Genomic DNA, 25,512 nt, shown 5'->3' on the forward strand with positions numbered 1-25,512 from the left:
GGCAACTAGAGGAGAAATTCAGGTTGGCACCATCTCTTCAGCCCATGCCAGACCTCTGCATGGATGGCAAAAGTTGGTTTATAAAGAGATCATGGGGATAATACAACCTTTTTGTAGTAAATAAACCTCTGGTGCGTCCTGCTTTGCAGCCCAATGCAGCCTGCAGAGCCTTCCCCACCCCTCCTCTCCTCCAGCACCATGCCATGGTGGGGTTCAGACGAGTCTCCGGGCAGGTAACAGGGAGCAAAGGAGATCTTGGATCCCGTGCATCATGTCCCCAGTCATACTGGTTTCGTGTTGCAAAGGTTTTCTATCCACCGTGACCCTTCAGGCTTTTTTTAAGGCAAAAACTCTGATTCTGCATGCGGTGAGGAGGAGAAATTCAGCTACTTGCAGAGATGGTGTCAAATGCTGCTTAAGGTCCCGTAAAACATCTCCCTGGCATGGCCTTCAAGCGCTGCTCCGAAAGGCTGCAGGTCTCTGGCCCTGCACAGATGTCCTAGAAACCTCAGGCATCTCAGATGGCACTGGGTGCCAGTGTTGAGGCAACCAAATCGGGCCCCGGGTGGCATGTTTGACCTTGGGGGATTAGAGGAACGCGTGCGAGAACAGCGACCTGGACTTGCTTCGAGGAGCCTTGGACCTGGCCCAAGGTGTCCCTCTTCTGCAGAAGACACAAGAGCACTTATGCCTGGGACACGAGAGAGGGGATGTTGTAGTCGTCCCACTTTATCAAGAGGCAAAAAGCAGGGGAGGATTTAGGGAACGGGAGAATTTAAAAAGGAAGCTTCTGTTCCCCAGGACACCTGATGCTGGGAGATCTGGGCACCACCAGCTCCTTAAACGAGGCCAGGACCTCAGCCCGCCTCCAGCTAACGTGAACCTCCCAGCTGGGAAACCTTTACAACCCCCAAAGCAAAAGCTCTGCTGGTTTGATCTTAGCTAAAATATATTTCTTGGTCCTGTAATATCTGCAGTCCAAAGGCTCCGTCTGCTTGCTCCGACTGCGGTCTCCATCGGGTGGACAGGCAGCCACTGGGACCGTGGGCATCTCCCAGGACGAGCGTGTCCTCCCCAGCCAGAGCACATCTGCAGGTCTTGAGGACCAAAGTCCAGAGGCTTTTCCCCAGCAGAATCTCTTCTCTCGGCTGCAGTGGAAGCGGGGTTTTGTAGTTGATCACCATACTGCTAGATGGAAGTGTTTAGACCCCACCAAGATGCTGCCAAGGCAGGTCTCACCCACGATGCTCCATCAGACCTATGGTTACTGAAGATACGAGAGGGAACTGAGCTGGGAACCAGCTTCTTCCAGTGTTGCCTCTGCCCACCACCTCCGGCAGGAACCAGAGAGCCTGGAGACCCTAATTCAGGAGGAACGGAGGCTCACCAGGACGAGCAGCCCTCTACCTCTCATAGTGCTGTCATCTCATGGCCCCGGTCCATGTGTTGGCTCTACTGGTGGCTCCACCACGTGGGGAACCCTCCCTTGCTGTAGGGAGCCGATGGAGCCATGGGAAGTCCTACCACGCAGCATGGTTTTCGTTGCTTTCTCCCCCCTCAATGCTGAGAAAATCAAATACTACCTTGTAAAACCATAACCAGGTTGCAATTTTGAAGTGTGGTTGAAACCTCCGCTCTCCAAAGGCAGGGACTGTGTGAGATTTGTTACCTCCACATCTCACCAGGCTTCAGGCAGATGCCGCCGTTCCACTGGTCCCACCTTGTCTCCTGGCACAGGGCTCTGCCCTGAAAACGACCCAAGGTGTTTTTCCCCCCCGAGGACTCACGGGATGCTGTTGCCAAACGCTTCCCTCCTTGATACCTGCACAGATCCCAAGCCTTCCACGCCAACCTGGGTCCTCACTCAATAATCCTGCTGCAAAGGGTGAGCCAGAAGAAAATCCAGCTGCCTTCCTCCCAGCTGCACTGACTGGGGAGACAAAAATGTCTACAGCCAGCCAGACTGACTCAGTGCCTGGAGCACAAGGCTGCTGAGTAAGGTACGGTCATTTTTACCCCATAAGCCGCATTTTAAGGAACATTCGTAGCTTAAAAAACAGATTGATTTTTCTAGCAGCTCTGCCCTTTGCCAGGTATGCCCCACGGATCTTATCCCAACAAAATAATGACACTGGCAAGGCTTAAAAGGCAAGTTACCTCCTTATGGCAAGGACTCGGGCTGATGTAAATGCTCAGTTAAACGGGGATTTGTTTTATCTCCCAGCTCTTTCAAGCAACAAGAGGCTAAGTCTTTCCAGCAGAAGTCCGAGATCCAGTTGCAGCAGTGGAGACCACTTAGGCACCTCTCTTCTTGGGCTGAGCAAAGAGCTTTTCAAAATTAATCCAAATTTAGCCCCTAGAAAAAGATGTTTGGCTACCAGCTTGCTCAGATACGACTCTTACATGTGTCTTCTTCAGGACTGGAAAACAGAGGCTGTGCTCATCTGCTAAAGACTTTAATTAGAAGTGGAAATTCTGCCTCTCTGCGAAGCAGGGCTGGGCTTTGGCAAGAGGATCCGTGCAGAGCTCATCAGTGCTGGCTCTTAAACCAGGTACCTGAAGCCCTTCCCAGGCCAGGGGGAGAATTCACCTCCCGTCCGCATCAAATCCATCTCCATGAGCACTGCTGCCAGCGCTGCTTGCTCAGCGAGGACTTTGGGGTGCCCCTTGCCCGGCAGGGCATCGACCGCCGAGCTCCATCAGCGGGGCTCGCCACCCTTCTGACCTCCCATCCCAAAATATCTGACCTACGGTCTCCTCCAACCCGTTTATAGCCAAGGAGTGACGTTGTACTTCGGGCAGGTGATGGCCCCTTGCCTGCTCCCTGGGGCATGGACCCAAAAAAGGTGGTTAGAAGACCGGAGGGGGTTATTTGACCTTGGATTAGAGCTGTAATAATTTTAGCTGAAGCCAAGCACATGAGGACTGCAAAGAGCTGCAATCGCGTGAAAACACAAAGCTGTCCCATGGTTCTCCAGATCCCACCACTGCCCCCGGCGAGAAGGGATGCTGGAGAACACCAACCCAAATATTGGCACTGGCAAGGGAGAGCGGGGACTTGCAGCATCCTTGGCTCTGCCGTGGATATACGGGATTATTCAGGTCCAGACATACCCTGGACATCTCCCACCACCCACCTTCCTCATCTACTCACACGCTTGTCCCTAGAGAGATAACAGACGTCATCTCTTGCATCGTACCACCCTGCACCACCCAGGTCCCGGCACTTTATGGTACCAGCAGCAACCACCGCCGCCGTATGGCAACAGGCAGTCGTGATCATCCCAGCCTGCACTTGCCGGCTTTCCAGGCAGGCAGAAGCAAGGAGACGTCTCTTTGACCCAGGCAGCTATTGCCAGGACATCCCGATGTTCTCCTGGGAGAGGTCGGGAAGCCGCCAGCCCCACGGTACTTACTCTTCGGGTTTATTCAGCGCGCCTCGATTCATGGCTGACATGCTGTTATCCGTCCAGGGGATCTGCTCCCCCATTCCCGGCTGTCCAAACTGGTGATCCGGCACCCCCATCTCCAGCTCAGGCATTCCTGGGGGGAAAAGCAGGATGGGGGGAGGAAAGGTTAGTGCGGGGGCAGGGCTCGGGTGCTGCCGGGGGGACCGGGCAAGCTCGGAGCAACGGGATGCCAACCGTGTCCTAAAACATCCCTAAAAGGGATGCCAAGATTCACCAGTTATGGCTCTTTTCAACCCAAAGTTACAGATATCAGGCGTGGTTTCCTAACCATTAATTATAAGCATGGACTTCTGGGTGAAAATCTACGCAGATCCTGCACACACAGCAGATATATAGGACCCTGCGTACCCAGTATGTGCAAATGCTATTAAAATGTTTCCCTTTTCAGCACATTTCTAGCAAGATCTTCCAAATTTAGTCAAGTTAGAAGGTTTCTTCTTGAAGGCAAATTGTTACTACCAGAGATTTTAGCTTAAAAAATAGCCCACACCCATTAGCATCTCCTGCCTCTCTTTTGGAGGAAAGTTAATTTGCAGAGGGAAAGGAGCCAACGCAATTAAATTAAGTTGTAGCAGAACTTGGAGCCCAAGCCCAGGACAGAGAGATTTATGAGGCTGGAGACTTGACGTCATCCCATTTGAAATAAGAATTGGGACTGAAGATCAAACGGCATCTCAGCTAACCCAGCCCATGGAGATCCAGCGAGATGGAAAATGGAGGGGTAAGCACATTTCTGGCCGGGGTGGCATCTCTGCCACATAGGGACGTGCCATCGGTGGCTGCCCCTATGCCAAAACCCCCGAGTTTCTAAGAGAAGTGCTGATGAAGACAATTGCCAAAGATGAAAATCTCTCTTCTTTTAACCAAGCTCATTATTTTCTCCATAAAATACGTTATTTGCTTGAAAACGCCTGTGGTTACCCAGTGCCCGGTGTCTTTGCTGTTGTCACAAGGAGCCACCAGCTTCACGTGCCACCCGGACCACGGGGTTTGTTTCAAAAAAGAGAAAATAAGAGCCCTGAGGGGAAGAAGGTCCAGCTCGGGGATGCTCAGCATCCCAGCGCACGCACCGGCACGGCGGCTCCTACCAAGCACTCCTCTATTTCTCGAAATTTCTTAAAAAAAGCCTTAAGGTTGCTTGGCAACAGGCGGATCCCAGGGGTGCCGGCGGCAGCCGCAGCAGCTCCAGCCGGGCCAGGGAGGCTCGTGGCACAGTCGCGGTGCAGCCCGTCCCCAATCCTTCCTCGTCCCCAGGCTCACTGATGCTGAAGATCATCAAGGTTTTCCCAAGCAGAGCATCATTTACCGGCAGCTCATTTATCAGGGTGTGGGTGATGCTCCTCGATGCAGCCGGACCCAGCCGTGGCTTAACAGGTATCAGGGCAGGATGTAAAATAATAATATTATATAGCTGCAAGCTGCCGTGACGATGCAACGTGCAGGGCTGACCTCTGCCTTCCCTCCTGGAGGGGACTCGGAGGAGGATGAAAGCTCTCGTGTGATGCTCTCCTTCTCAAGAGAAGCTGCCCAAACCAAGAGCTTCCCGTGATTCAGAGGGACGGGTTGTGCGCAGGGCTATCCAGAGTTACGACGAGTACCAGCCGCGCGCATCCTGCACGCGTGGGCTGGTGGGGAGCGTGGCAGTCCCACCCTGCGAGCGGGGCCAGAGCTGTGCTCCAGGGTGAACGGTGTGTGAGATGCAGGGCTGATGCTCTCCTGGAGCCCGGCCACCATCGGAGAGGGGACAGTAGATGAATCCAGCAGCTCTTCTGGTCCCACGCTACCGTCATGAGAAGATGAGATCTGGGTTATTTGCCTTCTGCACCTGCAGTCAAGCCGTTGTACAGCCCCAGTGCATGGTGGCAAGCAAGGTCCCCCTTCCAGATCATGTTTAGCATCGCTTGATGCATTGAGGGAAGCATCAAGGGAAGCAGAGGAGGGTGGAGAAGCAGCCCAGGCTGACGAAATGGCTGAGGTCTGCGGTGTTTTGCTGTCGGCGATTGCAGCAAGGTGAGGTGAGACTGTTGCTTCTGCAGCTCTTCTCCCAACACACCACCCGTGCTCCGGGTCTGGTGGAAATTAAACCTCTACCAGTGCCAGGGGAGCCTGAGCTGCTGTCACCGCTCGGGCGAGGGGATGCAGCCTCCTCTGACTGCCTCCCTGGGAGCTGGGACGGACAGAAAGGTCTTTCTTTTGTCTGAAGCTATACCAACGCGAAAAGAGAGAAAAGAATAAGCACAGCTTGGAAGCTCGCTGCTTGTGAGAAGCTGGTGGTGAACAGCGATGCTCGAGCTCCACCCTGCAGCGCCTTCTCTCCCGTGGGACTCCGGGGGAAGCCTCGGCGTAACCTGGAGAAGGCGGAGAGGAGCGGATGCCTGTGGCTGTACGTACCTGTGTCGGGTGGGAAGGGGTTTGGTGCGGTCACCGTGCCCCTGCCCTGCTGGGACGGCCCGCGGGCGTGCGGGCTGCTGCCGTTGCTCGCAGGACAAGGGACCGGCCTCAGCTGCGCTGGCTCCAGGGGGTCGCAGAATTCAAACGGGGTCCGACCAGGCTGCACGCCCTGCCCGCTGTTCATGGCTAGAGGTTCATTAAATTATTAAAAAAAAAAAAAAAAAGAAACAAAGCACGAGTCAGATTTCTTCCCAAGGCTCATTGCAAGATCACCGGCGCTCGGCAAAATCCTCGCCCTGCCAGGGAGGGAGCCAGCATCAGTAAGTTTAGAGGGCAAGAAGGGGGTCGTGGTGGGGTGTCACCTCGCCTAAAGCTGAAGGCTCGGTCCCACGGGTGGCTTGGTCACCTGTAGCCACCCTGGGGGAGCCACCCCGGGTGACAACAGCCCCCGGGCAGCACTGCAGCTCCTGCACGCTGTGCCATGCTGTGTGAAGGTAAGGGGATCCAGGAGCCGGGCTGGCAAGCAAAAAACAGTAGCTGGAGCTTAAAATAATCAGCTGGGCATAAAAATTAATCAACTGGATGTAAGAAAGGCAGGGGGATAGGGGTTGCATCCATCTAATATATATAGGCAGGGTTTGAACACTGCTAAAAGGAGGGTATCAGGACCACGGTGAATTATTGAAGGTGAAGGCACATCAAGCAGGCTCTGCTCCCTCCGAGGGTGACCCCGGTGCCGGAGCCATGCCCCCCTTACGCCTGGCAGCTAGAGAGGAGCCTCAGCAGCGACGCTCCCTGTGCTGGCCTCCTGCCTATGCAGCTCTCATCTATCACCTGCTGGCTTTAAATCAATGCAGATGATGTCGTTAGGCCTTGCAATATTCTCATTTTTATTTAGGTAAGTTTTTGCAAGTTCAGCTGCAGTTTGCCGTCAGGGAGCACGTCTCAAATGCTCACGTTGAACTGAAAGATGAATGTAAGAAGCTGTTGGCAACCCCTCTCCTGGCCAGCAGCACCTCTAAATCCTCGGGGACTGGCTTAGGGGTGCACCACTGCTGCTCTGCACGAGTTAAACCCGACGGCAGTGCCTTCAGCGAGGCTCGTGGCGGATCTCCTCAGCGATAACTGCTATTTTAGACGCTGTAACCCAGGAGGGCAGCAGTTGGCATTTCAACCACTCGCTCTGCAGCCCCTGCCGCAACCGTGCTCACCCTCCTCTCCAGTCTAACTTGGATGCAGGATTCCCTTTCCTCCAAAGGCAATAAGCCCCGCTCTCTAATTATGCGGAGCATTACGAGCGTCCCCACTGCCGAAGGTACCAACCATCTCAGCCCTGGGACAAGAAGGTCCTCGGCAAGGAACTATTAGGCTTGAGCGATAAGCCTAATGATGAATTCAGCTCGGAGGTGATGGGTGAATCGGTTCATGGCTACAGCTACGGGGCTGACAGCTCCTTTGCACTTCCCAGACGTTTCCCCGACGGAGGGGAGGCACAGCCCGGCTCCCCGATGCCTCCGGGTTCAACGCAGCCGTCACTCATCACCCTTCTGGCATCCATCTCTTACGCCCTACCCTGTACATCTTCTGTTAGCTGATACTCCAATTCATGAGATCCCAAATTCTTCCCCGATGATTTATCGCAGGCAGGGCGATGTTTCAGCCCATAGCACTTTGCTCCAGAGCCTGCCTGCAGCTCGCAGAGGGTTTTTTTGGGGGGGTTAGAGACCTGCAAACCACTGCTCGGTGGCACGATGCTGCGCTGCCCTCGGAGGGTCCCCCCTGAGAGCCCACTGCAAACCCAGCCTCCCAGGTGGGCTTCACCCCACTTCACAGCACAATTTTGGCCGTGTTCACACCACCGCGTTGCTTTTCCTTCTGCTACGATGCTCCTACCCTTTTAAAGGCTCTGCTTCTGCAACCCGAGTCCTCCGAAAATATCCCAGCCCTGCCTGCCAGAGCCACCTCGCGGGCTTCTTGCTGGGCTGGAACCCAAAACCTCCTCATCTCCATTTGCTGAATAAGTACGAGGACGATTATCCCTCCCCGGGTAGGATGTGGACCAGCATCTAACTGGTTTATACTGGGCCCTGTCCTGCCGCTCACTCTTCCTTCCCTCTGCTCTGAAAGCTGCACTTCAGCATTCAAGACTCAACGCGATTTGCAGCGGCAGCAATACGGGGGATGTGACAGATGATTATATCCATGAAAAATCAAGCGTGGGATGGGAAAAGCCCCACGGGGCCGGGACCGGCTTGGGCACGCTGCCCCGGGGTACCAAAGGGGACAGGCGAGCATCCCTCGCGCTGCAGGGCTTGGGGCTGGCACGGGGACGTCCATCATGGCAAGCGTGCGGCGTGGGCTCTGACCAAGCACGCCACGACGGCAGGAGCCGCTGGGTGCAGTTATTTGGGCAAATTTATGCTGCAATTGGTAAAAGCTTGCTTTCTCCGTGGCGGATGCGGGCGGTTTGCTGGGAAGAGCTGTGCCTCTGTTACTGCCCAGCTTGGGGAAGCCCACCCCGAGGAGCCCCAGCTTGAGCCTCCCAGCCATGGGGTCCACGTATGCTTTTGCTACGTAACACCCTGAATTCATTATTTGCCTGCAGGCTCCTTCAGGAGAGAAATCCTAATTTTTTCTTTGGTAAAACTGCTCACTTTGGAGACAAATCAGGTCTTTTTTTTTTTTCCCCACGTCTAGAAAAAAGATCCTGATGCTGCACCTGAGTGTATTAAGTCTCAAACCCCTGTCTGGAAGCAACAGCGATGCTTTGAAACCTCAAACACCTCCGGCTGAGCCTGCCGGCTCCCTTGCGACCACGCACGCATCTCGGAGGGACAGAATCCCTCTCCCCTTACTCACATCACGGCTGCTTGCAGGGGGACTGTGGGGCTCCCCGCCACCAGCCTTGCACCAGCCTGCAGAGCCCAGGTCCCCCAGAGCATCACCAGGATGGTGGTACCCCCGCAGAGCTGGTGACGGAGAAGACCCTCCCCTCCCACCCCCCGGCAGGGACCCGGTTTGAGGGCGAGCGCCGGTGTTCCCCGGGGGCGGACACGTACGGTTGAGTCCCGTGGGGGCTCTGGCAGCGGTGCTGGGCTGCAGGGGGGCTGCCAGCATCTCCGGTTTGACGGTGACGCCGGCCACGCCGCTCTCGCTTCTCTCCGGTCCGCACAAGCCGGGCAGCTGAGCCGCCTTCTCCAGCGAGGGCAGGAGCTGGTCCAGCTGCTCCAGTTCGGCAGCAAACTAAGGAAGGGAAAAAAAAAAAAAATCATAGGTCGATGATTGAGCCCAACGCACAACCTCGGCGAGACCAAGCGCTGCTTTCGCATGCACAAAGCCCCCCAGCGCTGCTCCCCCCATCCCTTCGCTTGCCAAAACGCGGAGCATCTCGCATGGATAGAGAACCAGCCCCGCATGCCTCTGCCCGGCTCGATGCAGACCCTGGGGGGACAAGGACTGTCCCCTCCCAGCACATGGGTCCCCACCCTGGAGCCCGGTCCTCGGCGGCAGCTTCGAGATGCTTGCGCGCTGCAATTAGCATAGTTATTAACGGTATATATAACCTCCAGCTATTTAAAATGGGAGATAATTTGCTTTGTTAATATATATATGCTTATGCTGAAATTATAATAATAAAAAAATGGTCTGGTCTAAGAAACAGAAGTGACTTTTTGGAACAAGTGTCCAAAACCGATGCTGGCCTCGGGCATGTAATTACCCTCAATGGGGTAGTAAAATATCATTCAGCTTTTCCAGCCTTCATCAGCGCTAAGAGTGGAAGAGTAGATGTTTAGCCTGGGGACTCAAATAAATGGGAAAGTTACTGGGAAAGGGATTTGCACCAGTGGCTGTAATAGCAGCGCTGTAAAGCAGCAGGTTGGGATTAAAGGGGATGAGATAAATGAGCTTTGGCTAAAAAGAAAAATATCTCAAGGGAAGCTAAATGCTTTAAAATCTAAGGATGCAGACTGCTTCCAGAAGAGCCGCCCCTCAGCGTTAGGGAAAGCCTGGCCACTAACACAGGGTAATTAGTAGACAACTTGATAGCACTGGGTAAAATCTTTGCATTTGATGGAGGGAATGATGGTCTGGTCTGGAGAAGATGGAGAAATCTGGCAGGAACTGGGATCCTGGCTTTGATAAGAAGCCAGGAGGAATGGAGGGAACGATGGTCCGGTCCAGAGAAGACGGAGAAATCTGGCAGGAACTGGGATCCTGGCTTTGATAAGAGGCTCTGCCATCAGCCGAGACACGAGGCTGCAGCCGACAGCCCCTGCCCGTGATAAATAGCCGGGAGGCCGCTGGCTTGGGGCATCCCTGGGATGCCTCTGCGCTTCCCCGGCTGACGGAGCAGCGTTAAAGGCCTCTCACCGAGGTGACAGCTTTGCCCCTTGCCAGAAGAAATCATGGGAAGTTTCTCCCTAAATCCTAGCTAGAAATATTTCATATCTCAGATAAAATCCTCCAAACCGGTGGCAATCCCCATTGCCACGGCAGCTGCTTCCAGTTTCACCTCCACAACGCACAGGTCGGTGCATCGCAAGGACAAAGCCTGGGGCGGCTGCGGGAGGCTCCAGCTTGGGATGGACCCTCCAACAACGGTGGCTCCATCAAAACCACGAGCCCAGTCCAGCATCCGAGACCTGAGAGACCCGGCTCACACTCCCCACCATGCCAGAGATTTCCTTCTTGACCTTCACCGCTCTTTTTTCCCCCTTTCCTACAGTCCCACGGAGCACCTGGGTAGACGAATTGTATTTTTAACATATGTGACAACAAGGGCACGCGCTTGTTTTTCCTTTACAGTAGCACGTTGTGAATTAAATGATGTTTAGACAATGCTGATGATGAAAAGTGCACCCCAAGCAGCAGGCATCAATATTGCAAGTTATAATGGACTAACCAGTCTTTTTCTTTTCCCCTGTATCCTTTCCATCAAATCCTAACCCCAGAGCCCTGAGAAGCAGAATATCCTCCTAAACCCAGGCTCACAGAGAGAATTAAACGCAGCATATTCAACTCCTGCAGCAGGCTGCACGTCTCAACTCTTCCAAATAACGTAATTTCTCGACCAAGCAGAACTTCTTTAAAGCTCAAGTTTGCAAAACAAAGAGAACTGAAGCAAATGGGAGACATCCACGATATGGCAGAAATACATCTCCTCAACTCCATCTCCTCAACTCCATCTCCTCTTGCAGGGAGGTAATTTTGGAGGCAGAGGGAGAAGAAGGGCACTGAGGGAGCTGTGGGCATCCAAAACGGACGTTAAGAGGAGATAAAACGGGAGCAGGGAAGTTCTTGCGTTGCTCGTTGGGTACGTGAAGAGGTTGGAGGATGGAGGGGTGGGAATGAAGGACATGTGGTGGGAGCAGGGTGCTTATAAGTTGTTTTCTGGAGCACGTGAATTTGCATGTGGAATCTGCACCTGCTTTAATGGGTATTATATTTCTCCTCCACGTCTAAAAAATGCCCAGTGCTGGAGGGCTGGAGCAGCTCAGGCCATCCAGTCTCGCTCAGAGAAGGCTCAGACCTCCACGACCTATTTCTGTCCCCAAATGGGTGAGAAAACCCACGGTGCAAGGGATGGAGACACGGTGTGGCTGAATATTTCTGAACAGCTTCTTCTTCCCCAAACCTCTGGCTCCTGGCAAAAACAAGGTTCCAAAACTAGAGCCAACCAAAAGGCAATCCAAAGGACACCATCTCATCTCTGCCCTTCATCCCTCGCCCCGCCAGCTCGTAGGATGCCCCACGCGTGCAATCAGCTTGGTGAGGAGGTCAGAGACGCTTCCAGGTGGTACCCACCCAGCAAACCTTCATCCCTAGCTGGACCTTCCCGTGGAGGTCTTCTCCTCCCAAGGCGCTTGGGCAACGAAATACTTGCACAAATTAAATAATCCCACGATTTTATTGCAAGCTTCAGATCATTTGAATTTTCTGTGCAGCCCTGCTTCCTGGAGGCAGCTATTTCCATAAGGATCTCCAGCTCTCTGTCATCACTCCTCTTTTTTTCTTCTTTTCGCAAAAAGGCTTCTACCCTGCTTGTGAAAACAAGCTGAAATGTACATTCAGACCAAAAAGCGAACGAAAAAGAAGGTAAAACTTCATTTTTCATGGAATCACAGAATGGTTTGGGTTGGAAGGGACCTTTAAAGGTCATCTAGTCCAACCCCCTGCCATGGGCAGGGACATCTTCCACTACAGCAGGTTGCTCAAAGCCCCATCCAACCTGCCCTTGAAGACTTCCAGTGATGGGGCATCCATGACTTCTCTTTGGACTCCTCCTCCACGCGTGTGGACGGCGGAGGGAGCTGAGCGCTCCCAGGCGCAGGCAGCGCTGCCTGCTCCCCGGCATCCTGCTCAAGGGCAGATTTAAGACAACGTGACCTGAAGGAAAGTTTCCTCTTCACCTAGCTGAAGTTCAGCTCATGCCTTGAAGCACAAGGATGAAAAGCCCTTCCAAAACCTTCCTTATTCTTTTCCTTTCTTCTTTTTTTTTAAACTCTTGTAATTCCTATTAGCTCTTTCCCAAGCCCTACCCAAATATTTTTTGTTCTCACCCCACAAACAAGTGGCTCCGAGCAAACCCGTGGCATTTCCATAGGATAAATCCAGAAAGGAAATAATTCCTTCAAGGCTGAAGGCGAGCTGCAGAGCGTGCCCCACAATTAATATAACTTCTAATTGACATTTCGATTCTTAAAATAATCACACATGAAAACAAAAATCTAGCAAGTGCTAGATTTGATTTGAAATGGCAGCTCCCCCTCCGCATGCCGCACCAAAGCACCCTGTAACAGAAAACATGTGGAAATGAAACTCTGTCCTTCGCTGCTGAGCAGTGAAGGGTTGTTCACTCCTCAGAAAATGCATTTTAAGACTCCGCAAACCCTCTCCAGCCTCTTTCATTAACTCCCTGGAAGCACTCAGTACGGTCCAATGTATAATCCTGATGCTCTCCAGCTGCCTGGGGAGGGATACTTGGAACCGAAAAGCCATGAAAGAGCCTAAAAATGCTCGGCTGCTTCCAACAGTGCAGGAGAGGGGCTTATAAACACATCCAGGCTCGAGTCCTCCAAGCTCTGTGCGCCTGTTTGCGAGCAGAGCACAATTAGCTAGCACAGCCTCATTTAATTAATAGGGCTTTCTGCCCTCTCCGAAGGAAGGAGTACCTGGAACCGTCACTGACGGTCAGCAAAGAGCCTGCCTGAATCCCCAGCCGGCGAGTGAACCCTGCACGTGGATGTCTTGGAGACCAGGCAAGCAAAGCTCTTCCCGTGTCCTGGCATTTTTGCCTGATTTCAGCTACAACTGCGCTCCCCGACACGCTCCCAGCTTCATGAAAGCAGGTTGGGGCGGCTCCGTACAAGAGCCCGTGCAGCTCCCGGGAGGATGCTGTGCCTTCCACTGGAGCTTCGTGGTGGGTACCTGGCTCTACGGCAGGTTCACTGCCCACCTGCAAGCTCCCATGTGCCTCCCGACATAAGCACGTCTTGATTGACTTGGGTCTTCCTCACCCAGAGGGAGGTTAATCTAGATGATGGATCTCAAATGGGAGATGATGGGGGAGGACGTACCATCCAGCGAGCCGATGACACCAGGAAAGTACGTTATAGACAGAGATAAGGAGTTCAATTCCCACTCACCTATAGGTTAACCGGCCGCGACTCCCAAGCCAACTGAGCCCTTAACCTTATGAAGAGATTTAGTGTGTATTTATCATCCAAGGCTCTCCGAGCGCTCTGTTATTCATCCTGTATCTCCAAACGCCGGCAGCCTTATTTGCCGCAGTCAGTAAGCAGGCGATCAGCCCTGCTCTTCATGTCAGCCGCTCTCTTCTCTTTGCTTAAAAAGGATTAAGCAGCCTTATCCATGTTACCATCTCCCCTGGCTTTCAAAAATAAGAAATCTCTTCTATTCATAGCTGCGTGTAATGAATATTTATACACCCAAATCTCTATTGCAGAGATCTGTCACTGGATTATTCAATTTAATAATACTTTTAGGATAACTAAAAGGCCCGTATAATTGCTAATCTCAGCCAACAAGAGGGCAAGGGATTGAAATTCCCTGGGACACGAGCCCTGAATGTGCCCAGAGATGCAGAATTAAAAACCTTTTGGCATGGCAACATGCACGTGCTCTTCTCCTCACTCAAGCCCACCACCTGCAGCGATGTGCTACGTTTCTTTCTCATTTTTATACACCTCGGTAAAGTTTCTCCCTTCCCTTCCCACCATCTCCTTGAAGGTCTGAGCTGCCAAAACTTGAAGCATCTGGACAAAGGGGGATAGCACTGGTGCTGGAGAAGGTGGCACCAGCACTGGAGAAGGTGGCACCACTGCTACAGAAGGTGGCACCAGCACTGGAGAAGGTGGCACCACCACTGCAGAAGGTGGCATCAGCACTGGAGAAGGTGGCACCCAGCACTGGAGAAGTTGGCATCAGCGCTGGAGAAGCTGGCACCAGCACTGGAGAAGGTGGCACCACCACTGCAGAAGGTGGCATCAGCGCTGGAGAAGGTGGCACCAGGGCAGAAGGTTGCGGCAGCCACAGGACATCTTCCCACACTCCTCCCAGCCCCACCACTTTGCTGTGGAGTGAGCACACCAGCAGTTTTGGAGGAAACTGCCCCCAAAACACGACTTGTCGAGAGCATCGCACCAGCACGGATGCAGATGGGTCAACTCACCTGGCCCTGTGTCTCCAGCTTGACCTCCTCCGTGGCAGGAGGTTTGGCGAGCGGCACCGGGGCCGTGTTACAGGGGTCCATCTGCTCCGTCTTCTCCACCTTCACCTTCACGTCGTCCAGGCTCAGCGCTGGGGCTGCAGTAAGCTCCTTCTCATCCTTGTCCAGCAGATAGCGCAGGAGCTGGTGATCCTTGACATCTTTTTTCTTCAGCGCGTCTGGCTCCAGTTTGATGTCCGGGGCTCCCGGCAGCTGGCTCTGAGCCGTGGGGGTGGTGGCGGGGTTCGGGGCGTTCTCCTTCTTCTCGTGCTCCATGGCCAGGGTGGTAATATCGGAAGGGCTGCCTTCCTGAAGAAGTCTATGTAAAATCTTGTGCCGCTCCGTCAATGAGCTATGGGAGGAAGGGCAGGTGCTGCTGGGAGGGTTGCCGGAGGCCAAGGTGCCAGCGGTGCCCGCGCAGGCTAACGAATCTTTGCAGCTCGTGTCCGCATCGGCATGTCGAAGCTGCTGCTCTGCCGTGGTGGCCAGAAGCTGGACCAGCTTATGGCTGGTGGCTTGGGAGCACTTGCTGTCCCCCTCTGAGAGCCTGTCACCAGCATGCAGCATGCCCGAGTCCAGTGGTTTGCCATCCCCCGAACCGCTGTCTGACTGGATCATCTCGCTCAGGATGGAGGCGATCTCTTTGCTGTCCTTCGACTCGGCTTTCATGGGTTGCATGGCGAGGCGGCCGGGCGAGCTCTGGGAGCTGAGCTGTCTCAGCACGGGGGGTGGCGTGGAGTAGCCCACCGGCGTGCTGGGACCTTCGGTCAGCCCCTGCATAGAGTTTATGGGGGCGCTGGGAAAGGGTCTGGTGCCACCGGTGCCACCACCACCCCCACTGCCACTGTTGGCCATGCCCACGGGGGAGTGCATGGTGGGCATGGTGGGCGAGAAGGGATTGCTGGGCACTCTGGGTCTGGGCACCAGCCCTGGGCTGACCCGATGCCTCGGAGACATGAACTGCGGTGGGGTAATCCCTGGACTATTCATGGGGGAGCTATTGAGGTTCAAAGTGTGGTTACTGTTCTGGGGACCGGCTTGTCCCTGGCTTAAGGCAACGTTGGCTCCTATCTGGTTCCCAGGTGAACATCCAAAGCTGGTTTGGCTGGTGCTGGAGTTGCTGTTGTGGAGGCCGGCGCCTGGCTGCTGGTTCACGTTGGTGGCCAACATGCTGCCGTTGGAGGGAGGGATGGAGGGCGGCAGGGCCATGCCTTGCCCCGGGGAGATGCTGGGGTTCAGCGAGGGGCTGACCCGGGGAAGGGACATCGTGGAGTTAGTGTTCTCCTGGGGTGAGAGCATGCCGTGATCCCTGCGGGAGACGAAAAGGAGAGGAAAAGTCACAAGAGGCTTTGCCCCAACCTTTGGTGTCACTCGGGCAGCTCCTGCCCTCTGTCCATGCTGCAGAGCTCTGAAGCCTGCAGACCAGCAGCTTGCAAGCCCTGGTGGTCTCAGCCTTCCCATCTCCACCAGTGCTTCTGGATCCATTTCTGTAGCATGGATGGAGTGCAGCAGCTTTAGCATCTCCCCAGAAACGCAACGCTGCTCGGGATCTCGGCTGCTCACTGGCTAAACCCCGACGGCATCACCTTCTCTGGGTCTTACGTTCCCACATGACTAGAGGAGGACCATGCTCCGCCAGCATTCCCCTCCACCCCAGCCCCCTCGCATTTCTCCAGCACAGCCCAGGTCCACAGCCTCACCTCTCCCTGTCCTGCCACTTCGTCAGAGCCTCTCCCTCCCCAAATATTTTAAGTTCTCCAGGGCAAGGCAGAAATCTGAAGCACGTCTATAAACCTCCACCTGAACTCCTGGGGCCACCTCTTTGAAAAACAAGAATAATCAAGAGCAACAGAGCTGCCGCCACGCTGGTTTTCAGCCCCGGATTCCTCATGGGGATCACATCTCCAAACCAGCATCATGGAGCACCAGTGGATCCTCCTTCCACTGTCGGGAACAGGCACTTTGATTCCTGGATTGCCCACCCAGGTGCTGGCACGGCTCGGTAGTGGCGGGGTGGGGACGTACCTGTCGATGACGTGGATGCCCATGATGAAGGGCTGCATCTCCGGGCTGGAGGGGTAGCAGAGCTTACACTTGGTGTGGGCACTAAGCACTGTCCCGTCACTCAAGGTGAATCGATAGGAGGGGCTGAAGGCCGTGCCGCGTGTCATCACTGAAGAAGACAACCAAAAACACAAGAACCCCCCTTAGAAACTCAAGCCAGAACCCCCAACATCCTACAAGCACCAGGAGGAGGATGGAAGGAGCAGAGGAGAGGGAGAACCTGCCTGGGACAATCACTTTCCCAGCAAACAAAACCACACGCTGCATGTTGGCTAACCCCATAGACCCAGAAAATAAGAGGGTTATCAATAACCATGGTGGCACAGAAATCCTCCCAGCTGCTTCTCCAGCTCCAAACCCATGTCCTGCAGCGGACAAATCTAAATCCATCCAGCACCATCCTTGAGTGCTCAGAGCTTTGGAAGGGGCTATCACTCCATCTCCAGCATACAACGTACAAGCTGATGAAGCCCAGCCAGGCCGGGAAGGTGCAGCGGGATGCTGCCACTGCAACCCTGGCAGAGTTACAGGCCTCCAGAGGCTCAGCGGCCTCCTGCTCCTACGTCCTGCCTTCCGCACCTCCCTGTCGTGACCATCCTCGCCGACACAGAAAACATGCTCATGAAAGAACCGACAGAGCAAAGACGCTCACGAAAGAGCTTCCGCTTCTTCTGCTTAGACACTGGGGCGGCGTTTGCAGATGGCACAGGGAAAAAAAATTAAAATAATCATATTTAGCTCCTATTTGTCTCAATTCTATATTTCCTGAAGGGTGACAGGGAACCTCCCAGCTGGAGGAGCTCCTCCAGCGTTACTCAGCCCTTTCCCCTCTCCCTTTGGCACTTTGTGATTATTATTGCAGCATTTCTTTTTCCAGAAAACATTTATCCAGCAAGGAGGACCAAGCTCCGGCTTCTCCTTGCAGTTCCTGCTGCTCGGCAGGAGAGCGCGCCAGCCGGGAAGAGGAGCCCGTTACCTTCTTGAAAGAGCTGTTTGGCGTAAGATGGCTCTCTGCCCTGAGGCTGGAAGAAAGCGTAGATGCATTTCCGCACCAAATCCTCCCAGCCCGTCCTGCCGGCAGCTCTCAGGGAACTGGTGTCAATGGAGATGATTTTACCTGGGTGGAGAGAGAGAAGCCACGTTACTTGAGCACAGCATGAGAAGCCCCTCAGCACAAATAGGTCCATAAATGTGGAAAATGAAGCCACGTCCTATTTGGCATCAGGCAGCAGTGGCAGGAGCACACAAGGATGTCCTCCAGAAGGAGGTGGAGGTTCAAGGAGTTTGCTCTGGAGCGTGCACCGACCTCTACGCGCACCTTGGCCAGGTGAAGTGGACCCAAAACCCAGCAAGAAGCACCTTCATCCAAACAGACCCTCACCGCTCCAGGGTTGGGGTCCCCGGGTTCACACCCTCGCCCGGTGGGACACCCTGCCAGCCACCCTGCCCACACCAGGGGGTCCTCCAAGCAGGACCTGCTGCCTGCTTTCTCCCTCGACATGAAACACCAGGCAGCTTTGCCGGCTGTTTTACAGCCATGGGCAGGAAGCAGCGAGCAGGGAAAACGCTCATTAAGGATTCACAGGCTGCAGGGAAGTCCAGGGTGATGATCAACTACCAGAAAGAAGGTCACCAGAATGGCTAGAAAATAATATTTGGCCAAGAGCAAACCCGAAGCTGGAAGGTGACGACTGTTTCATCGCCACCAATCAGCAACCTCAACAGCTCCCGAAATCTAACGGAGCAGACAGGGGCTGTGTGCAGGGCAGGGGTCTGGCGGATTGGATCAGTTGAGGTGTAAATTCAGCTAAGGTGCCTCCAGATGAGATGTCAACCGCGTCGGTGCTAGCAGGCAGCGCTGCCATTTGCCAAGGCCAGGACCATGCTCGTGCTATGGGGTCCTGCACTGCACCGCTGGCCTCTGTCCCCCGGGGACAACAAAGCCTCCAGGACTCCCCGGCATCGCTGGGACGTTACCTGTGGTGTCTTGCTTGGTCACGAAGGATTCGGAAGGGGTGACGGCTGCCGGTCGAGGTAATCGTCTCGCGATGCATATCAGACACGACTGGAAATCTGCCAAAGCAGGAGAAGGGACCGGGAACGTGAAAATCAGACATTACAACCACCGCTTGCAATTTAACATTTTAATTAAAATACCACTGTTGGGCTTGATTGCCAGGTCCTGCCCTGGAAGTGTTTACCCTGAGCAATCCTCCGGCCCTTCAAAGCAAGTAGGCTCTTTCTAAACTCTGTAAAATTTGCTGGAAAAGAGGCTTCCAGTGCTTGGAGAAATTAATTGTAAAGGCTTTTCGGATCTGGCAGTATCGTACAATAAAAGTCAGCACTAAAAGCCAGCAACTGTCAGCTTCAGGCAAAGTATTTGGTCATAAAATACCATAATTTATTCCTTCCAGTCATGATCTCCTGTGTAAACCGCAATGGATTAATCCAGCTAATGCGCTGGAAAATAATAGCTGGGACACCAAAAGGAGAGTTAGGGCACTTGCAGGAAAGCAACAGCCCCCACGGCACTGAGGGAACCCTGCCCGTCCCGAGTCCCCGGGCAGAGATCTGCCTGCAGGCAGCTGACTGAGCCCAAAAACATGCGGGCAGCACCGTGGTCCAGCAGTGGTGAAGGCACAAGGTGGGGTCTTGGGCACCCACGTCACTCACCGGGAAGGTCCTGCAGCCAACGGGCTTTGGTGGGTAATAAAATATTGCTCCTTCCTTACGGAATACTGACTGCAGGCACCCCAGAGGCAGCTCTGGAGGGCCAGGGAAGCCGGGATGGCTGGAGGGCAGCAGCTCGGAGGGGAAGGGGGAGTGAGAAGCTGCAGAGAACTTCAGGCATCTCCCCTGGGGTCTCCCCCATGCCAGGCATCGTCTGTACCGGGCCAGGAATAACCCCCAGGCAGCCCTGCAGAGTGGTGGCTGCTCCTTCTCCTGCCTGCACTGCCATTCCCATTGCACTCCTCCTCCTGCCTGCACTGTCATCTCCACCCCAGTCCTCCTCCTGCCTGCCCTGACCACCCTGGTCCTCCTCCTGCCTGCCGTGCCCGGATGCAGGGTCGGAAGCAGAGGATGCTCTCCCCTACCTTCTCCTTCCTCCTTGAAGGACTTGGGCTGGGAGACGGTGAAGCACTGCATCACCTCGTAGCGCTGACGAGCCTCCTGGTTCTCCGCGCCCGGCTCGTCGGGTGGCCGGATCAGCATCCTGCAGCTGAAGGTATGGCTGTTGCGCCTGGTCGCTTCTTGAGGCCAAGGAACTCCATTTACTGGGGGATGGAGAAAGAAGAGGGGTTGTTAGGAGCTGCGCTGTGCACACGTTCCCTCTGACTTCCCGAGGGCCTCTCGGATAAGGGGACAGAAGGAAAAGCACCGGCACGGGGGAAGAAACCGGCTCGCTGCCCAGCTCAGGGGTGAGCCAAGAGCAGAGCCAGGGGCAGAGCCCTCCCTGCCAGCCCCCGGGGCTCCTTCGGACCTGCTGAAGACCCCATGCCCAGACCCACTCTGCCAGCCAGGCCATAAGAGCACCTACAACCCCAACTGAGATCAGCACGCCATCGTGAGAGTCATCGCGCTGACATTTATGAATTGCTCCTTACACCGCTGGCAGGTCCTAACATCTCCATCTTACGGGCAGGGAAACTGAGGCACGAGGTCTCTGAGTCACTTCCAGAGCTTGGGAGGGCTCCTGCCTCTTGCTGTTGTACTTGAAATTCCCCCAAAGCGATGGTCCTGGGACTTCTCCAGCGAGTCCCACTGAGCATCTCCATAGAAATGAATTCTTTCTTTGCTTCCTCCCCATTTCTGGGCTAAGTCAGCAGCGAGATCTTCTGTTACTGCAGCAGCAAAAATCTTCTTTGATTTTTTTTCTATAACCCGGCTTTTTACCAAAAACCTCTGGGCAGCAGGTGAAAGATTTTGCTAACCCTCTACAACCTCTTTGTGGATATCCGCGTTCAACTCAAGTGATTTTGCCACCAGCAGATTATCGAGTTTTCATGCAACCTGATCTACGAGAAGAGCTGAGGGGCTTGTAACATCCGAGGAAAGACAAAATACACAGCCTTAAACTGGGTAACCACAGGGAAAAGACAATGCCTGAACCTCTATAAGCTCAATCTGATGAGTGCCCATAGATTTAGGTGGTTTCACCTAAATCTAGGTGAAATTTAGGTGTATTTAGGTACAAAGCCATCACTGTATTTACCCCGAAGGAAGACAAGTGTGAATTTAAAAAAAACCAACCTATTTTTAAGTCAAGCTACTTGGAAAAGGCTCATCTTCTCTTGTGTTTCTTCAAAGGTGTGAGTGGATGAAGGATCGGTGATGTCTCACCCACGTCAGCCACCTGGAGGATGCTCGTCTCCAGTCAACAAATAAAAACTTCTGCTTTGGTTGCTTCCAACACCCTGCAAGTGCCTTCATCACACGATGCTTCCTCCCACCCTCGCAACTGTTTGTTTTCCCCAGCGTAGGGGACCACCGCGAGCTTCCCGCTTGTGCCGTGACCTCTTCTCACACCCCAAGGGGCAGCACATCCCCACGCTAGATACTTGGGCTCTGAAACCAGCCGGGGAGAACCCCCCTCCAGCTGGGAGGACATCCTAAATGAACTGGGCTAAGCGAATGTGCTCAGTCCCCCAAATCGACACCTTGAAATCCTCCTAAAGCTCCTACGCGTGCCCCTCACTTCGGGTACATGAGCCGGTTCTTCCCATCCACGAGCCAAAGTGGAAGGCAAAAGTTTTCTTCGTAGAGAAAGACAAAGGGAAGATGACTTGAATATTGTCATCCACCAGCTATTTATTAAAAAATCTAATATTGCTATCTCACATATTTCACTAGGCAAAGGTTTACGGATTATTACCTGGCTTGGGTATATCTCTGAATTTCACAGTAAACAGTACAAAAAATACTAATATATATAAATAATAGATACAAAAAACAATATAAGGCCAGCATCACTGAAGACGCAATAGCATTTTTGACAGCGTTCTCCAAGCACCAGCTGATAAAAGCCCCACCTCAAGGGTTTTCTTACCTAGAGACTTCGGCAACAAGTTCTTGACGAACTCAGCGTGATCCCCCACGTGCAGGATGCTGTAGACACTGGTGTTCATGAGCTCCTCCTGGTTGTAACCCAGGTAGCTGGTCACGTTCTCGGAGACGAAGACAATCCTCCCTTCGCGGTTCACAACGAAGAAGAAGCCATCCAGCGCCTGTAAGGGGAATAAACCTGGGCAGCATGCGGGCACCCAGAGCAGGTCAGAATGCTCCACGACCACGGGCAACCTTCTTCTGCCTCTTGCACCTTGGCTTCATCCCGCCTCTATATTATAGCAGTGATCAAATAACAGCACATTTGCCTAAACACATCGAATCACAGAATGGTTTGGGTGGGAAGGGACCTTCAAAGGCCATCCAGTCCAACCCCCTGCCACGAGCAGGGACATCTTCAACCAGAGCAGGTTGCTCAGAGCCCCGGCCAACCTGCCCTGGAATGTTTCCAGGGATGGGGCATCAACCACCTCTCTGGGCAACCTGGGCCAGTGCCTCACCACCCTCAGCGTAAAACATTTCTTCCTTAGATCTAGTCTGAATCTCCCCTCTTTTAGTTTAAAACCATCACCCCTTGTCCTGTCACTACAGGCCCTGCTAAAAAGTCTGTCCCCATCTTTCTTACAAGCCCCCTTTAAGAACTGAAAGGCCACAATAAAGTCCCCTCGGAGCCTTCTCTCCTCCAGGCTGAACAACCCCAGCTCTCTCAGCCCTTCCTCACAGCAGAGGTGTTCCAGCCCTCTGACCATTTTCGTGGCCGCCTCTGGACCCGCTCCAGCAGGTCCATGTCTTTCCTGTGCTGAGGACCCCAGAGCTGGACGCAGCACTGCAGGGGGGGTCTGGCCAGAGCGGAGTCGAGGGGCAGAATCCCCTCCCTCGCCCTGCTGGCCACGCTGCGGGTGATGCAGCCCAGGACACGGTTGGCTTTCTGGGCTGCGAGCGCACGTTGCCGGCTCGTGTCCAGCTTTTCACCCACCAGTACCCCCAAGTCCTTCTCCGCAGGGCTGCTCTCAATCCCTTCATCCCCCAGCCTGTATCGATACCGGGGGTTGTCCCGACCCATGTGCAGCACCTTGCACTTGGCCTTGTTGAACCTCAGGAGGTTCACACGGGCCCGCTTCTCCAGCTTGCCCAGGTCCCTCTGGATGGCATCCCGTCCCTCAGGCGCATCAACCGCACCACTCAGCTTGGTGTCATCTGCAGACTTGCTGCGGGTGCACTCGATCCCACTGCCTATGTCATTGATGAAGATATTAAACAGCACTGGTCCCAGTACGGACCCCTGAGGGACACCACTTGTCACTGATCTCCATCCAGAAATTGAGCTGTTGACCACTACTCTCTGGATGCGACCATCCAGCCAATTCCTTATCCACCAGCCAATTCCTTATCCACCAAACAGTCCATCCATCAAATCCATATCTCTGGTCTGCAACCTCCTCTGCTAAGGAGGTCCCTGCCACTAAGAATGGTGCCAGTGGAGGAGAAACATTCCTCTTCCAAGGGCCAGAGCAGTCAGGAAGGCTCTAATTTGGCAAGCCGCTGAAATTAAGCATATGCCCAATTTGCTTAATTACAGCCCAAGAATGACAGAGCCTTTGCATCTTGCAGAATAATAGGGTTTTTCCATGCATTTAGAATGCAAGTGGCAAACTCAGCCCTGCAATCGAACAGAGGAGGACAAGCGTGACCCAGACCCAATCACACAACACGGGGAGATCTTCTGCTTATTTTAATGAGGACACCATCAAGGTTTTTAATTCACTGCCGTGGTAACAGGGGGGTAACGCTTTCAGGTGCTATGAAATAAGCTTAGAGCCGCAGAGCCCAGTGCTTTTGTAAGGAGCCCTTGAGAAGGCTGATTGCTGATTTACAGTCTTCCCAGCGTACTTCACCTAAAATGTTTCATCCAGGCGGGATTTGGTTTTCCCGGAGTCTAATCCCTACCTTCCCTGCCCATCAACAGCAAGCTCTGGTGGACCGTGATCCTGCAACTAGATCTGGCCATATCCCAGGGTGCGAGATGGTGCAGGGACAGGAGAAACTCGTGATGCCCAAAAATTGGTACCCGCAGCATCGCCTCCTCCTCCCCGTCCTCCCGCTTGCCCGTGCCAGCAGAGAGTTACTCTGATGGAGGGCGTCCAGGCTTTATTTAATGCAGTTTCTAAAAATCAAGTTTTGCTGTAGAGCAACATTAAGTGCAAGGAGCAGGAAGCATTTAAAAAGGGGGGCGGGGGGGGGAGAAAGAAATCTTTTGTCAAAATGGTTCTGGCAGATCGGCTGCAATTTTCCTTATTCCCAGCTGTTGCCAAGACAACCAGCCTTTGCACTTCGGGTCCCCAAAAAAACCACCCAGGCTGGATGGTAAACCTGCCTGGACCCTTCTCCCCCAGTGGTGCTGGTTTCGGGGGGCCAGGGGAGCAGGGAAGGGGCAGGGGAGCTCCGAGGTGGCAGCCGGTGGGGACCCAGCTTGCACGCCTCCCCTATAGCCCCCATTCCTCCAGCACCAACACTGGGCATTTCTCCATGGTTTAAATATTAGATTACCTTATCAGCGCAATCGCTTATGGAAGTCGAGCCCAAACAACAGGTCAAGAGGCAAAAAACCTTCCTAAAAATGAACGAGATGCTTTTTAATAGCCCTTTTTATCTCTGCCTTTCCGGGTTTGAAAACCCCGCCTGAGCCCAGGGCACCCAGAAGAAGCTGGAAGTCATTTGGGGAATGTTTTTAGGCATGGGAGGCTGTGGATTGTTTGGGGACCAGCGAAACCACTAATTGCTTCTCACGGTCAATTCGCATGGAAAATAAACTCAGCATGGTAAGGGCTTGGCATCCTCAAAGTGCTTCACGCAGCCACGCGTAGCACGGGCACGGGCACGGGTCAGCATCTCGAGCGCGTGGGCTTCGCACGCGAGGAGGCAAATTAGGAAATTATTCCTCAGCCTGTATAGATAATAACTGTAATCTAAACATGGATTTTAAATCAAATACTAGAGGGCAGGTTGTTTACAAAGCGGCATCGACTCAGCAGTAACACACCTCTGTGTTCCTTCCCACAGAAAGGATGCATTGATACTCGACCCAAGCACGGAGGGTAATTTTTCGTCATGAGCTAGCTGATTGATTAATTTCCTTTTTTTATGATGACCTCAGGTTTTCCAGGGCTATTTCTATCACCAAAGTGCTGCTGTCCCCGCTTCGCCCCGGGGCACTCTGCTCCCCATCACCCAAGGGGCTGGCTACCTCCGGGGCTCCCAGCCGCAGCGAGCCACCTATTCCCACGTGTGGACACGGACACGGACACGAGGGGATCGACTCCGACAGAGCGATGCTCTGGTGAGCCGGCTGGCCTCACGTTCATCATTTAAGTGATGTAACGGCACGTTCCCAAGACCGCACTGCGAAATACATGGATTTACTGCGGATGTATGGACACTGCTCTCTCCCACGGTTTTCTTTGCTCTGGCATTGCTCTCGTAGGATGCCTTCTCCCAGTATAACCCAAATACTGGGGTTTTGTTGAGGATCTGCCTTCTTCTCCTGCATCGCTTTATATTCCCATGCCTATTTCTAGCACCCTATGCACTCCTCAAAACCCACGTGCCATTCCCAGCCTAATTTCTAAGCCCCTTCTGCGTTTTTGCCTCCGTTAGACCGAGCACCTCTTTAGCCAAGCTGCTGACTCCCCATTAACTCCACCCACATGCTTCCAGCACCCATTTTCCATCCTTTCCACAAGTCAGACCCTTCCTTCGACGCCGACCCCCTTCCCATCCCTTTTGCATTAACTCCTC

At 53.8% G+C, this 25,512-nt stretch overlaps 1 protein-coding gene across 4 annotated transcripts in view; it reads right to left on the minus strand.

Annotated features, from left to right (window-relative positions):
- Window positions 1–25,512, minus strand: part of NCOA1 (nuclear receptor coactivator 1) — a 184,189-nt gene that overhangs the window by 11,153 nt on the left and 147,524 nt on the right. For all 4 annotated transcript variants that reach the window (XM_072858206.1, XM_072858205.1, XM_072858207.1 and 1 more), the window contains exons 6-14: window positions 21,701–21,878; window positions 19,749–19,928; window positions 18,631–18,726; window positions 17,630–17,770; window positions 16,615–16,762; window positions 14,554–15,898; window positions 8,921–9,104; window positions 5,862–6,047; window positions 3,417–3,543 (exon numbers count right to left, since the gene is read on the minus strand). In XM_072858206.1, the coding sequence (XP_072714307.1) occupies window positions 3,417–3,543; window positions 5,862–6,047; window positions 8,921–9,104; window positions 14,554–15,898; window positions 16,615–16,762; window positions 17,630–17,770; window positions 18,631–18,726; window positions 19,749–19,928; window positions 21,701–21,878 (2,585 nt within the window). The remainder of the gene's footprint in view (window positions 1–3,416; window positions 3,544–5,861; window positions 6,048–8,920; window positions 9,105–14,553; window positions 15,899–16,614; window positions 16,763–17,629; window positions 17,771–18,630; window positions 18,727–19,748; window positions 19,929–21,700; window positions 21,879–25,512) is intronic.

Source organism: Ciconia boyciana, chromosome 3 (assembly GCF_034638445.1).
Source record: "Ciconia boyciana chromosome 3, ASM3463844v1, whole genome shotgun sequence".
Lineage (NCBI taxonomy): Eukaryota > Metazoa > Chordata > Aves > Ciconiiformes > Ciconiidae > Ciconia > Ciconia boyciana.